Here is a 16,113-nt window from a genome sequence, read left to right as displayed (position 1 = left end):
TGCCCTCTCCAGCAGCTCTCTCTGTCTACTCTGTTTCTGTCCCTCTTCCTCTCCACCCCCCCCGAGCCCCCCCCCCCCCCCCACCTTCTCTCCGGACTTTTACTGGCCTACAGCCACCTTCAATTACCATGGGTGGAAAGAGAAGCAGATAAGGAGAGCATGAAATAGTGAAGCAGACAGGCCATCCCTGAAAGTCCAAAAGGAAAATAATAGTAATGAGTAAAGCCTCCTTCCGAGTGTTGAGGGTTTGGATCGTTTGGGGGTTGCTAGGGGCATTACCAGAGAACATGGAGTTTTCTGGATGCAGGACAAGCCAACAAGTTTTAGTACACTGAGACACATATACTGCACTGCTCATGGTACACCTCAGGACCTAGAGGGCTCGGCAATGCATAACTCCTTTTTGATTTCCACTTCATCACCCAAATGGACTGCAGAATATTTTCTTACAAGTCAGCAATGAACTAGGTGCGAAGAGCTACTGCTGTGCTGTTTCTGCACGAACAGCTGGAAGTGTTTAGAAATGTGGAGCTGAGTCTGCTATCTGTAGAGCAGGCAGATTTCAGTTTGATCCTCTCTAACAAGTTTTATCATGTTTGTGCTCAGTGGCAGCCTGCTCTACATCAACTCAGAGCAGCCTCAGTGTTTTCAGTATCACTCAAAGCCTCTAAAAAGGTAGTAGTGTGCTGATCATGGTCTGTACAGCACTATTCTATTCAGGCTATATTGCAAAATGCAGCATGATTAAATATTCTATTGCAACCACTTGGTTGGACAACACGTTTAAAACAATACATATGTTGTTCTTTTTGTTATTTTTTAAATAATTGTTATGAGAGCACACTTATTTATACAAGTTCTTAAATGTTGAGGTAATTTACCCTTTTGATTGTTAAAACCGAATACTCACGTTAAAGATAGATCATCATCCCGTGCTGAGCAGCGCAGGTTTCCTGAGGATGGCCTTGTTGACCCTGAGCCTGAGCACACTCTGGTGGATCACACAGGAATATACCGTGATGCTGTTTTGAGCCGGGGAGTGGCCGATCTGCTGGTGAGAGTAGACTTTCCAATGCTGACTAATCTTCTGTTTCTACGTACTGTTCTCTGGTTTGTGACCAAAATGAAGGAAATCCCCGGCAGAAAATCTTGTGCTTTTTTTCCTCCCAAGAAGCCACTTCAAATGTCTTCTGAGGCCTTTACAATGATCAATATGACTTTGGACAGTGGTCATATCTGTGAATGTGACATTATATTTAACTTTGGGCTGATCAAGTTGAATAATTAATATGTTTGGCTGGATTAGGACCATTGAAGCAGAACAGGACATATTGTAATAGTTGACATACTGTAACTTGTGCCTAAAACAATTGTAGCATATCTGATTTAATTAAAATAAATTGCTATAATAGTAAAATTAAGCATTTTTTTTATGCCAGTAAAGTCAATATGAAACTTGCCTCTTTAGAACTTTCCATGAATGAAGCGATTGCATTTTGTGTCGGGTTGCGAGTAAATCAAAACAAAAAAACCCATAATCCTTGTGCAATCATATCAAGGCCGTTAGCTCAATTTACTTTTACTTGAATGTGCACACAACATTATGACAAGCCCCAGTGTGGCTTCAAAAAGGTTTTCCCTCTTTTTGTGCAGACTGTCCTGGACTTTGGTATCCAGTGGCAACGTACAGCTGTGCTCCCCAATGTTGTTTTACTTTATTAAAAGGCAAGGCCTACTCACACTCACAGAATCAGCAACCGCTCAGGTTTATTTTTTGACCTCTTGTTGGGTTCCCGAACCCTAGGTTGGTTGGTAACCACTGTGTAGGACAAAAGGTTTATTGTCAGGATATTGTACTGTAGTGCATTCCGCATGCTTTTTTATGTGAGAAGTGTATACAACATGTGCTCGTATCTTGTGGTAAAAAAAGCAATGCAATTGATGGAAAATGTGCACATTTATAGGGTTGTCTCGCATGGTAAAAATCTGTACAAACATACTGACCCCTGTTCAGAGACATGTTGTTAAAGAGCTTTAAATGTTGCCAGGAATCTACAAAACTGAGGACTCCTTTTACAACTTCTTTTGGATAACAAATTTGCCTTCAGGCCACTGTGTGGAAAAATCCTCAGTTAAAAGCCTTTTCTATTTGGCGATTCATATTATTGAGTGCTCCCATTATATGCCCCCACAGTCTCATACAAAAGGAAGAAAGGCCTTTTAACAAATTTATGCTCTGCATTTTTATCTTATTTCTCACATAATCCTGACTAACTATTTTCTAATCGCCAGAATGTTTGACATTTATAAACCAAAAAAGAAACCCTTTTTGAAGTAATTTAGAAAGCTAAACAGAGTAAAGTACTTTAAATAAATATGCGAATGGTATTAATAAATGGGAATGTTTTATATCAAATTAAAGGAATACATTTTACCAAATAAAAAGTTCATGTTGTCCACCCACAGAGCAGGATCTAATTTTGCCAATATGTTAAAACGTGAATAAAAGACGTGATGACAGGATGAAAATTGGGCCTCACAACACAAGTGCTCTGGCTTTGCTCACTCTCACTTCTACATAACACAATAACACATTTAGCTTATGACTTACAAACATATACAGTGTGTGGCAGTTGGTCAACTAGTTTGTTTTTTTTAAACTGCCTTTGGACAGCATAAAGACCTCTCTCTCTCTAATAACCTCTGCTTCAGTGCCATCACTTTGAAGTTTAATGGTCCTGGGTTGTTTTAATCAGCTCACATGCATTAAGCCGCATTTATCTTGATCACTTGTATGGTTTGCCGCAGAGATAAATAGTGAGCCTGCATTCTGAAGCAAGTGGTTGAGCCCAGAGAGAAAAATCAGAGGATAACCGTGGATTAGTAATAGTTTCCATGACAGAGCTGGCTGTAGCATCCAGAGCAGCATGGCACACATGATGCTGCAGTCGCCGAGGGGATCAGGGATGACGATCTATGGTCTGTGGGACTTCAGATGAAGCAAATATAAGCCAGGAAAGACACTGAGGGGAGTCCCACACAGAGTTTTGCTCTTTAGAAATAATCTTTCAACAGATTAAAGCTGTGGAAAAATCACAAGCATGGTTTTTTCTAAACTCACTAAGTGTTTATCTTTAAAGTTTATTTAGCTTTTATCACCCAGGATACATTGATCACAAAGTAGGGAAGTGGGGGTGGTTGTCCATTACACGGCTAATACAGACAGACTCTGCAACTCAAGCCATTAAGAGTTACTGTTCCTCTTGACCAGCAGGTTATTCAACTGTAAACTGCACATAGGCCAGGAATCACACCAGCTCTGTGTTGATGTGAAGCAACAGTGCTACAACAGTATGTTCTGAGCCACCATGTGGGGAACTTCACTGTTTGTTCTCCTTGCAACGTCTTTTAACCGAGAAGTAAAAGTTGTGGCTCATTAAAACTTCTGTTGGCAGCTGAACTCAATTTTGAATCCATGAATTAAGGCTGAAACTACTCATATTGTAACCAGATATCATTACAGGGAGTATTTATTAAACTACAGCTGTGGAAAGTCAGAACAATTTCTAGCTTTGTGAAAGTGAAAGATGTATAAAGACATTCCCTGCTTTTATTACAGCACCGTTGGGGATCTTGGCCCAAAAGTGGCAGAGAAAAAGGGGGTATACTTACTGTCCCAAGGGAGAAAAAAACATTAAATAAACTTGAAACCATGTTCTAAGATGGCCCTGCATTTAATACAGTTAAAGTTGCTCATTTCATCGTCACACGAAAAAAGCTTGCTTAAGATTAAAGGCGTTTATTCTGATCAACTAAAAATGTACTGACATTCTTTCAGCAATTATAAAATAGTCATTTTTCAGTGTTTTACATTCAATCCAATAGCAATTATTGTGAGTGATATTTTTGGCTAAGTACGCACTGCTGTCTGCCAATGTTTTTAATTTTTCAAATCAAACTGAACGATTAGTTTACAAAAACAGCATGTGTACATCCAAATGATGTTGTTAGTTTTATGATTAATATGTGTTTTATACAGTCATTAGTCTTTATGGGAAAATAAAAACTGAGTTGCACTTCCCTCAAAAGTTTGGTTGTTTTGCTCCAGTATTTACACCAGCTCCCATATTTATTGACAGAAAGTCTTTCACAGAATTTGTTAAAAAACTTCAGTCTCATTTTTTGATTTTTATTATAAAGAACAGATGTTTAAAGACAACTCAGACTTGTGAAATAAGTTTAAATAAAACTATCAATGAAGACGGCCTTTTTATACAAACACTTTATAGTATAATAATTTGTTACCACTCTCCTTGTGTTGTCCCTTGTGGTAACCTTGCAGATCAGTCTGCTCCCAGAAGTTCAGTTCATGTTTCAGTTTGGGATTCATATTTACATGAAAATTTCAATAGATTTGAACAAATATTAACAAAAACAATCTAGCATTTTTCCCTTCTTTAAGATCAATGTTCAACTCATTAGCCACATAGCATCTTTCTCTACTGGCGATTCCTCAACCTCCGCGGTGCAGGCCGAGGTGTCTCGCGGTTGGAGTTAGACTCAGCACACCCAGAGGTAAGACAAACACCTGGAGGGCCTCTGAGACCTGCGTGGCCCCTGAGGCCAGGCCGGCCCACGTGTCCCCTCTCACCCTGCTTTCCTGGCTGGCCGTTAAAGGCTCGGCCGGTGCGTCCACGCTGACCTGTAATGTAGGAAAAATTGTTGTTTAGTCTTCAAGGCCTCTCTGTCTACTCACTTAGCTGACTAAGACTATTTCACAGTAAGAGAGCATTTTCACAGAAATATTTTTTCTCTTTTGGCAAATATCACACTACTCATACAGTAACATATCTCCTCTACCCTTTCCTGGGAATCAAAGCACTGACTCAGCTGCACATGGTTTGTAAAACCACGCACAGGCCCAGATGTGAACATCTATTAAATGTTCATCTTAACCGAACATTATTAAGTACTGAAAGAGTCATTTACCCTTTGGTCCCTGGTCTCCAAAGTACCCGGGCAGGCCGTAACCCTTGGGTCCTTTATCACCTTGCTCTCCTCTGCCACCTGCAAGCCAGACACACACACATTGGTCTCGACAGCAGATGGGCCGAAATGCCATTCTCCTAGGACGGAGCACCACTCAAATACACAGCATACATGTTGATTAAAGACCTTATGTGTTACTGAGATCATTGTTAAATAAACATTTAAACACCTTGTAAATATTCTTTGATTACATCGACTAGGCAAGTGAATGTGGCATGAGTGTGACATCATGCTCAGGCCTCTAACCCTAAATTAGAGCTGAGCATATACACGTTAGCCGAAACTAGTTTTACACTATTTAAGTGCGGTCCATGATGAAAGGTAGCTGAGTGAATTCTTTCCAGTGGTGGAAAAAGTAAGAAGAAGCACATTTAGTCATTACTGTACCAATATGCAATTTTAAAAAGGCCTTGAATTTAATTTACTTGACATCACTTTCCTTTACTGTAGTTCAGAGGGAAAGATTGAACTTTTTTATTGCTACACTACATTTATTTACAAATACCGGACATTTAGGTATTTTGGACTTACATCCAACAGCCAAAAAAAGACTCCAAATAAATAGTAATGTTGCTACATGTCTGCTCGATGTGAAATAAGCAACAGTTGCTCAATACATAAATGGATATGTTTTATGTTACAGCTTGTTGTCTTGCCTGTTAGAGGTCCCCAAAAATCAATTATTGCCAGTCGGAGTAAAGGATGTGAATCATTTTTCTTACACTCGTTCTCGCTAAAACAAGCACTGGTAATTTATAGTTTTTGTGTTCAGCATATTCATATTTTATTTTTCACACCTGTTTCTCCTTTTCGGCCAAGATCCCCGGCCTCTCCGTAGAATCCCGGCAGACCCAGTTCTCCATCAACACCGTCATTACCAGGGTCACCCTGACAACGTCATAAATAGGAAAATGCCTCATTAATCTTTTTATGTGTTTTCAGTGAAAACCTTGCAATGTTTTCCTGAATCAAGGTTCTGCTAACCCTGACCAGCTACAAAATCAAAATATTTATTTGGATGATTATATAATACTTTGTTGGGAAAACCTTGTTCAGTAGTGATACATCACTGTTCCTGGTTTGGCATTAAACACCACAACATGAGGCTTACTGGCCATAAAGTACTAAAGTGAAATATTTTTATAACGTATTGCCCTCAAGAGCATTTATCAGCCTAAGATGCTTCATGAGTAAAGAAGTTGTGGAACATGAATCGGTTCAACACAATTATAATGTGGAAAAGGCTTTCCAATCCAACGACAGCCTTGATACTCTCCAAAAACCATTCAACACAGACCAAGTGTCTAGTCTGTGACTCCTTATTTGTCCTCATGGAGACGTGGAAAATCGTTTTTGCCAAATACTTCAGTTTCTCAGTCCAGTCCAGACCCTTGCAATGTGTTAGCGTTTTATTTAGACGGGGTAGAAATGCAAGGAGAATGTAAAGGGCTCCGACGTAATGAATGTGAGGAAAAACAGCAAGGACTTTGTCTCAATTTATGAACAATTGTAAAACTCACAGCAGGTCCAGGGGGTCCCTTCTGTCCGGTGGGACCAGGGGCACCCATTGGGACGTCCCCATACAGAGGACAAACTGCAGCACACGTCCTCTTCACTGAGTTGGCAAAGGTGGACATCTGCACCAGGACCACTTTCTTACAAACCTCAATAACGTGTTGAGCAGAGAGTGTCGGGCCCTGTGTGAAAAAGCATAATGATCACTGGAAGGGACCCAACTATGGGACATGTAATACGAGGAATATTACGGGACATGCATGCTGAAGCAGTGACTGCCTCACAGAGGAAATGCAATGATGAAATGAAGCCAACAATATTTCCTTAGGCTCATTATGGATTTATAGCCACACTTAATGAAACCCGTGCTGTGAGTCACTTATTACTACAGGCTAATGTGAAACTCTTAAATGTGTTTTTGACACAAAATACTGTTTGTGTGCCAGTCTGTGTAACTGCTGATGTAAATGATTGCTCTGCTGTTTCTGTGCCATCCTTTAAAGATAGATGAGGTGCCAAATATAGTAGAGGCTGAAGAGAAGGTACTACAATACTGTAACTCTGTAATGTTTGTGGTATAAGCAAAAAAAAAAATCCGATTCAGAGGTTTGTATTTTACTTACGGGTGGACCCGGGGGACCCTGGAAGCCATCAAGTCCTCCTTCACCTCGAACTCCCTTGACTCCGACAGGACCCGAACGTCCGGATGGGCCAGCCGGGCCGCGTTTCCCCCGTGCTCCCTGAGGACCCTGCCCGCCGCTGTCTCCAACCTAGTGAGTGCATCCGTCAGCATAACAGTGACAAATGAGTTCAGCGAACCTGGGACTTTTAAACTACTTACTCTGCTCAAAATCCATTGACCCTTATCTCTTTCTTTTTTCTTTTTTTTGTATCTGCACTATTTACCAAGGTTTAAACGGTTTAAAAGGTTTTGGTTATTCTTTGGTTACGTCCAAATCAAGGCAATGTGTTCATTATATAAATATTACATTCTATCTGTTTACTTGAACTAATATCTAGTTAAGGTAGCTTAACAGAGTGGCCCTTCTCATGTACATTATGTCTTATGATTGTTCTTGTCGTTCAAGTGATTGTGAGCAGAAACGTAACTGAATAGCATTGATCCAAACTTAAAAAAACAACTATTTCAGGGTTGGTAGTTAGTAGTTCTTAGATGTTTCAGTTTGCAAACAGACACATTATATTTCTCATTGAATCTTGAAAACAGAATCACAGCTCACCTTTCCTTTGGGGCCCTTAACTCCTTTATCCCCCTAAAAAAAAAGAAGAAACATGTATGTTAATGTTATTTGTTGCCACAAGATGTAATGATGAGGAGAGAAGATGAAACATTTAAGGCCTTACCAGTGCTCCTTTAACTCCTTGGATTCCCTGGATTCCCGTGTCACCCTGCACAAAGCGAATGAAAAATATTAAAAGCTTGCAAATATTTGATGTATAAGAACTTCACAGGTGTTCGCAGCATGACCAGACGGATTGTTAATACCCTGGTTGAATACAGCATCTTTTAAGTCAGAATACTCCAGTTTTCAGCTTGAGAAATACATCTACAGATAGGCATTAAATTGTGTTTTTAGCCTCATTTTTTAGAGGATGTATTTACCTTGGATCCTGGTTTTCCAGGCTCACCCACGTGTCCCTGCAAAGAGACAACATGGTTTAATGGCATGGAGGAAAATGAACTACTGTTTGGGAGATTTCAGGAAATTCTTGTGGAGCACTTACAACGGGTCCCGGTGGGCCGATAAATCCGGGTCTTCCTGGCTTCCCTGCAGAACCCTTGTAACCTCTTGGGCCCTCGAGAATAAAACATTCATTAAACCAACCTAAGGGATTGCTTTAGTCTTTGGTGTTTTCCTTTAAGATGGTAAACTGATGGAAAATGTATTATGTGTTTATCTTCTGAAAAAGCGACTTACAGTTCGGCCTTGGGGACCCATTTCTCCTGGAGGCCCAAGGGCACCTTGCTCTCCCTGTAAAAATCACAAATGAATGAACATGCCAAGAAAAAAAGTTTTACATATCTTCAGAAAAACAAACAAGATTGGCGAGTTACCTTTGTTCCAATGCGCCCAACCTTTCCACTCTGACCTTGTGCTCCTTGGTAAGCCTGTCAGGGATACATGACATTACCACGAGTGCACTTTTATCAACATTCTATCATCAAAACATCATTTTTAGGAGTATATAATACCTCTATTCCTAAATCACCATCTCTGCCTGGCAAGCCTGGATCTCCAAGAATGCCCTAGTGAAACAATAAGATTATTATAAAACAGACACATGATTTATGGAGGGTTTACTGAGCTCTCAGGTGTGTCAGCAGTAAATCACCTTCGGTCCGAGGGTGCCAGCTCTGCCTGCAGGACCAGTGACCCCCTAGTTTCCAGACAAAAAACATCCATTACATTTCAAAATAAAAAACATGTTGCTGTAATGGACACAGCCTAACCCTATCTGTTATTAATATATAATACATACAGGCGTCCCCTTTGCTCCAGCAGCTCCCCTCTCTCCAGGATCTCCCAGAAGGCCCTGTCAAATCATCAGCATAAATAATACATCAAAATATTTGCAACACATTTCTGTCTTCTATCAACCCGATGAACCAGGGAGCCTTCATTCGTATACAATTGAGTACGTTAGCCTTGTGGTTGAGTCTATTGATTCAGTGAATACCAGTTTATGTTGATACAGTCCATGATCCCAGCCAATACCCTGCCACATGTACTAATGTTGTTTATGGGGAGCCAAAAACAGATTTTGATTCCAGTGTTTTACAACGTTAATAATGATTCTCTGGCTCTTAGTGCTTCACATGGGAGTTTGAAGGTAGTGTGCGAGAATTAGAAGCTCATTATGGATTGTGAGACAGGGGATCCCACACAACAACCTACCTGCTTTCCTCTGGGTCCAGCACGACCTAATACACCAGTCTTCCCTCTTTCTCCCTGAAAAAATTAGAGCATATTGGCATTAAATCACAATATATAGATTAAAAACAAGACAGTGAAAGGAAGGAAATACAAATACCTTTACTCCTTGAAACCCGGGAATGCCTTCATATCCGTTCTCGCCTTTAGCACCCTTTAAGGAGGCCAAATTGGTTAAAGATAAAATCATTACATTTTAATAGGGCTTACCGCTGTGTCTGAAGGGTTAACTCACAACTTCGCCAAGATTTCCAGTCTCTCCGATGTCTCCACCTGGTCCACGTACTCCCTTTAATTAGTCATAATAATGACATTAAGGGTGTCTATAAAGTTGTAACATTAGACTAAATCTAATAAAATGTCTGTAACCTAATTAGCTGCCTAATTAGACATTTAATTCAATCTTGAACCCAGCCAGGAGCTTACCTTGAAACCCGCTGCCCCTTGTAATCCTTTCAGCCCTTTAGGACCTCTGTCTCCCTGTAAACAAAACATGTCATTAATACATCATGTGTAATATTTGAGGAGTTAATAACATAAAAAATCTCCGTGTGATAAATTACCACTTGGCCCCAGAGTCCTCTCTTTCCTTTTTCCCCTTTGATTCCTTCTTCACCCTGAGGAAACGTGTGAGGTTTCATTAAAACGTTTGATAACAAGCCAAACTGAAGTGTAACCCTGATAAGGGGATATTAGAGGCAGATCTCACCTTTAGGCCTGTATCGCCAATGTTACCATAGTCTCCTGTGTTTCCCCGGATCCCCTGCAAAACAAGTTTTAGTCAATCAAAAGCTAACATGCGGCTATTTGTTTGTGAATCAACCAGCTGGAGAAAAAGAGCATAAAATACAAATTTTGGTGTCTGTTTCAAGAGAAAAAAGCAAGAATCACTTGTGGGAGATTACACTTTGGACTCACCAGACAGGAAAAACCGTTTAGACATGACAGTTAAACACACGGAAATTAGCTTTGATTTGTTTGCAGGCATTGTGGCAAGACAGACAGTGAACAATCTGAGGAAAGCTTACTTGTGTGATGCTTGTATACTTTAGGTTAGCATGAAGACTGGAAGACGGTTTGTCTGGTTTAGTTAAGTGTAAACTAAATCTGCCTACCAGCACCTTAATCTCACAAATCTACATGTAACACGTCAGGCGTATAACACAGAAAAAATAAAAAGTTAGAAGACTGCAGGAAGTAATTTTGCTTGGGCAAGAAATAGATCAGCAGACATGGTAATAACTGTAAAAAATAATTCATATTTGTATGGAGCTTTATATTTAACAGACAGTTATGAGAGGGTCATCAATATATAAGAAAAACACAACGTAAGTTGCTCAAAGTATTAAATGAATTATTAATCTCCAGCCAGATGTTGATATGAAGGGCTCATTCTAAGCTAACGAAACCGCAAATGAAAATGGCTGGCTTGCTGTTTCCGTCAGCTGGGCTTACCATTTTCTGGCTGTAGCATGGAGTTGTATCTTACTCTTGGTGAAAAAACAAGTATATTCCTTAATAAACTATTCCTATAACGTAAACTGTAAAGATTGAATGACAAAATGAAACAACTGAAGTTTCAAATCTGAAACTACTATAAGTCTCATGCACAGACGTATTAATGGCAATACACACAAGCATGTTCAGCAGGATCTAGGAAATATGAGTCATAAATACAACAAAATAGACCACAATGGTTTGGACAGATGCTGACTTCCTTAGTAGTAGAAGGAAAAGTGTTAACAAACGGATCAAACAAGCTCCAGGATGCCTTTGTGTTGTCAGTTTATTTGAACACCTCACCAGCCCAGTCAGCTGGGCAAAGGGTAACCTCAGACATGGCTGACAGTAGGGCGAGAGGCATGACCGTGAACTTTACAACGTTTCGAAGGCGGTATACCTCAGACAAGCAAAGGACCACCCAACACCTAAGATGGACAGTTTTTTAAATCTGTGCCAGGAAATGCCCTTCTTGAATGCCAGCAGGGGAGGAGATAAACATGTTGGGGCTCCGTGATTCACAAGCTGGCAGGAGGTCAAAACTCTAACGAGTCACAGAAGACAGATGTTTACTCCCAGATGAGCTACAGCTGCAACTCAGGACACCAATGTGTAGCCTAGCATGTACAGAGCTCTGGAAATGTGCTTTGAATGTGCGTGGGTCTGGAGGCGTGCATGTGCTCAGGCAGCATGGGGGATTTCCTTGAGTGCAACGGACATGTTAAATGCCAAACGATCACACACGTATAAAAAAAATAATCCACCTTCTTTTAAACACATGTTTTAAAAGACTCTCACAACTGTTTCAACACAACACTGACCGCTAAGCATGAGAGAGATTAACAAGTCATAATCTTAAGTGGAAATAATCACATCTGCGGCTCCCTGAAGTTTACAAAAGTGAGTGTATTTGCTCGTTTTGATGCATTATTGATGCATGTGTAACTGCAACAGAAAACCGTCTTCGTTATCATTTTCTTAAACCTCTCCTCCCTTTCACTATTTGGTCTTCCTGTGGGGAATTAATTAGCCCTATCCAGACAAATTTCACCCAACAGTAAAGCATACTGATGGTGCTCATTACCAACACTTGGAGGGTCGGGTTATTGCCAAACTGCTTGGTTTTACTGTGTGTGGGATTCATTACATTTGGCTGAGTGTTTTTTTTTTTCAAATGGAAAAGCAAAACCATTAGAAATCCTGTGATCTCAGGCCAGTTTGAGTAAAATCTTATATTCTAAACAGCTAGGGCCTGTGTTTTGAAATGCAAATAGTTATTTCAGAACGGCAAAAACAAATTGATTGTTACATCCGTATTGGTTAGTGTTTATATTGGCTCCCTCCTGAACCTTCTGCAAAGCGGATATTAGTTTTAAAATATCGCCATAGAGCTTCTATGTTTACTATCGCTAAGCGCTTCTGCTTCCAGATCTGTTTCCATCCTGTCCTGTCTCAGTTGTACTTCTATTGCCATTTTCCACAGCTTCGCTGCTGTCCCAAGAATGAAAGTTTTACAATGTCACTCTCCCACAATTTATTTTAACTCTTCATTGTATAGCAAGAGGAAGTGGATGCTAAAGATTACACAGAGTAAACATCATTAATCCAGTGTTACACCGGGGGTTGATATTTGATCCACTGAGAGACATTTTGTAAATGTATTTACCCAGTTTCCGTGTCTTCCTTGGTCTCCGGCTTTTCCTAGAAGACCTATGTGACCCTGCAAAAGAATAGAAAAAAATGTGTCAACACAGATTGAACTTGTCTTATCAGTAAATCTCCCTGTAAAGGCGCATTAACCTTTGGCCCTGGAGATCCCTGGACGCCCGGCTGACCGTGCATACATTTGCAAGACGCTCTTCCAGCTGTTAGGCCGATCTCTGCATAACCTCCACACTGCCATGGACAGAAAGGCGAGAAAACTGTATTTAAAACACAAAAACGTATCCAACTGATAGAAGGAAACCATGTTGAAAGAAAGCGGACATACCACACTGGAGAGCTCGCAGCAGCCTTCTGAATAAGCCTTCTCTGGGTCACATGACACCTCCATCTGCTGGAGATCCACCTGGAAAGAGACAGGGATCATATGGGAAGTTGTTAAGTTTTTGAAATGCTACTTTAGATGTATATATAAATCCAAACTGTGAACGTACAGAGACAGAGCGATCTCCTGCTGCGCGCTTCACGATGGAAGTGTATCCTTGCTGGATTACTGGCCTCGGATCATCAATAGACTCCACGCTGACCTCTTCGCAGTCCAGCAGCAGCTTCACACGACTGCCCTTCACACTTAGTGCCAACTTGTGCCACTCCCCATCAAACATCTTCTCCACACCACTGAAAGTCCTCAGCATCTGGCTCCCATGGGGGCTGGTGTAGAAGAAGTCTAAAGAGCGCGTATCCCCTTGGAAACGAAGGCCAACTTGCTCTTGTCCCTCTGGGTTGCTGACCTGCCACAGGTCCCAGGATTTCTTGGCCGTGTCCTTGGTCACCTTAAATGTTGCAATGACGGAGTAGTCGGAGGGAAGTCCATCTGGATAGACATCGCTGTGGGAAGAGAGTGTGGTTTAGAAAGCTGGGTACCATTAGAGAGAGGCAGCATTTAGGGGCAAAACACCAATTAAGGGCTTTTGTAAGAACATATGGGTTTTATTTCATAAGAACATGAATAAGTAGAAACAGAGCTTCTTGGATTTCAAATTCCACTTTAGCATGTGACACAATTCTTTGTAACTATTTTGAATAATGCACTATTTAGCAAACGGCCATTCTTTCTTTCTTTAATTTGAGCAAAGCATATGTTCACTTAACCCAAGGGTAAAAAATCAGGATCTAAAGGCAATGCTGAATTCATTGTCAGAGTATGAGAGTTGAACGTGAAGGTCTACACCCATGCTAGCAGCTTATGTGAGGCACAGCAGTTCTTTGAGCTACATAACTCTCATCATTCAAACTCACAACACAATATTGATGTGTTTCAATTTTGCCAAGAGTATCTTAGAACCAAAGTAAAATATAGTATTTTGTTGCAACTTTGCTTGAAGGTTTGTATTTTCATGACATGCAGAAACATTGATGGCTGTGCTTGTTGTACCTCTCACTGCACAAAGCAGTGATGTCACAAGGTACTGACACACACTTGAGTACACTTACATCACCTCACCAATATCACTGCAGCATGGTGAAAAGTTCAACTAGTCAAGGTCATCAAAACTTGATTAAAATCAATAATTAAAATTGATACATTAAACCATCAATTATTTAGTCCTTTGTGATGATGCACTGCAGGCTTAGTGGCAATGTCTCTTGAGGTGAAGGCGGTCAGCTAGCCAATATCCGTTATGTGGCTAATGTGATGTTTTACATGCAACCACTAACACTTTTAGCTAAAATTAACTTAAAGAGACGCTGTAGGTATACTATCAAAGTCTAAATTGATATACTTTATTTCTGCTGTACAACAGAAACTTCAAATTTCAGCTTTATTGTCAGTGCATAGCTGCATCCGGATGTCCATAATTAGTTTCATGTTTCTACATGTTTCTAGCATTGTATAAGAAGAAAACGAATATGTCCATTTTATGCTAGAAATAATATATTATAATTACCGAAAAGTTGTCATTTGCATTCCTTGTATTAACTGACTTTGCATTTTTTCCAAATTCATTGAAATAAACTGGGCTCAGGCTGTGGAGGATTGTACCTTATGGTCCTCCGTAGGTGGATGGAGGGGTTGACACGGTAGGCCATAGCCTCAGGTTGAGAGCCGTCCACTCTCTTCACGCCTCTCGACTGAGGAACACGAAACTCCTCCAGCAGATCAAAACCTCACAGCACAAACAGCAAGCTTAGTTTGACATCAAAGGGATTCAGCATCAAAGGTGCTGGACTGCTTCTAAAATGTACGTCAGTGCTGATATCACGGATTGTTTCAATAGTTGCATTAGTCAATGTCATTAATAATGCCATCCCTTCACAGGCTCAATGAGCTCATTTAAGAAACCCGTTAACACAAAGACGCTGTTCATTCCTTGCATGTGTAAGTTTGGCTACTGAATTCGAAACACTTAGTGCTGCAGTCTGAATGAGATCACCAAAGCTGAGATGTTTCCTGTGATGTCAAAACTATTGGCTTAAGTATTCAGATTACAAATGTCATGACTCATGAAGAAACTAACTCTTGATCTCAAGGTATTCTAGGTTGAGTAGTTGAGAGAGAAATGATAACGTTGAGGTGTCCGGTCTTGTTCTAAAATTGTGCGATTGTATTGTATTTCAGTCATTACACCAGCAAAACATATCAAAGTCCACTTTAAATTGATAGCAGATCACATTGAAAAGGCATTACTACTGGGATCATCATTGCTTAGTGCTGCTGAAACTATTTCTGACTGTTTTATAATGATATGACACCTCAGGTAGAACAAAGAGTCTTACTAATTCATTTATGGTGAAAGTGAGACTCAGAGAAGACTGTGAGCTTCAAAGGTTCATGTACACAGCTTAACACAGGATGACCTCTCAGTGTCACATCGGCACTGTGGGGGCAGGAAATACAATACTGGGCCGACTGCTGTGAAGGCAAACAATGGACCATGAACTGACAAACACTGACATCTGCTGGACATGGTGCTGTAATACAGTGTTCAACCCGGAAAACTGAAGTCACTCAACAGATAATTAATGTAATTTAAGTGATTATTGCCCAAAAAGTGTTTTTATGATTTAACACAAATGATGTGTTTCTGATATTATAAATCTCTACAACAGGAAAAACACATCCACTACAACAAGTGTTACCATATGAAACTAGCATATTGTGTTGGTGGCGAGCCAGTGTTTGCGTTATATTGTTGGAAATATGCTGTAGTCATCAAATAGGTAAAAAATATATACAAAACTTACTTGGGAGCTTTTGACATTGGGTCAGTCCCAGGAAGGCAGAGAGTGCTGCAAACACCAGCATTTCTTTGTAGGCTGGCATTCTGTCTTTATTGAAGTCAGTGGCTATAAGTGCCTGCAGTACAGAAATAAAATCAATCAGATTAACCATTTGAACATAGGCTGTTAAAAGTCGGGAACTCAATTGTTT

The 16,113-nt window shown here is 40.3% G+C and overlaps 1 protein-coding gene across 1 annotated transcript; it reads right to left on the bottom strand.

The window, feature by feature from the left end:
* Window positions 1-4,175: 4,175 nt before the first annotated feature.
* Window positions 4,176-16,005, bottom strand: zmp:0000000760 (collagen alpha-1(IX) chain). The gene is made up of 26 exons (XM_063874398.1): window positions 15,927-16,005; window positions 14,725-14,848; window positions 13,175-13,568; window positions 13,009-13,086; window positions 12,819-12,914; window positions 12,685-12,738; window positions 10,228-10,281; window positions 10,082-10,135; window positions 9,945-9,998; window positions 9,754-9,807; window positions 9,619-9,672; window positions 9,483-9,536; window positions 9,067-9,120; window positions 8,920-8,964; window positions 8,780-8,833; window positions 8,642-8,695; window positions 8,505-8,558; window positions 8,311-8,382; window positions 8,189-8,224; window positions 7,930-7,974; window positions 7,806-7,838; window positions 7,188-7,334; window positions 6,570-6,746; window positions 5,847-5,937; window positions 4,990-5,067; window positions 4,176-4,702 (listed from the first exon to the last, which is right to left on the bottom strand). The coding sequence occupies exons 1-26, from the start codon at window positions 16,003-16,005 to the stop codon at window positions 4,500-4,502; spliced, it is 2,292 nt and encodes a 763-aa protein (XP_063730468.1). The 3' UTR covers window positions 4,176-4,499.
* Between the last annotated feature and the right edge of the window lie 108 nt (window positions 16,006-16,113).

This window comes from Eleginops maclovinus, chromosome 22, assembly GCF_036324505.1.
Source record: "Eleginops maclovinus isolate JMC-PN-2008 ecotype Puerto Natales chromosome 22, JC_Emac_rtc_rv5, whole genome shotgun sequence".
In the NCBI taxonomy this organism is placed as follows: domain Eukaryota; kingdom Metazoa; phylum Chordata; class Actinopteri; order Perciformes; family Eleginopidae; genus Eleginops; species Eleginops maclovinus.
This window is presented reverse-complemented; position numbering and strand designations above follow the sequence as displayed.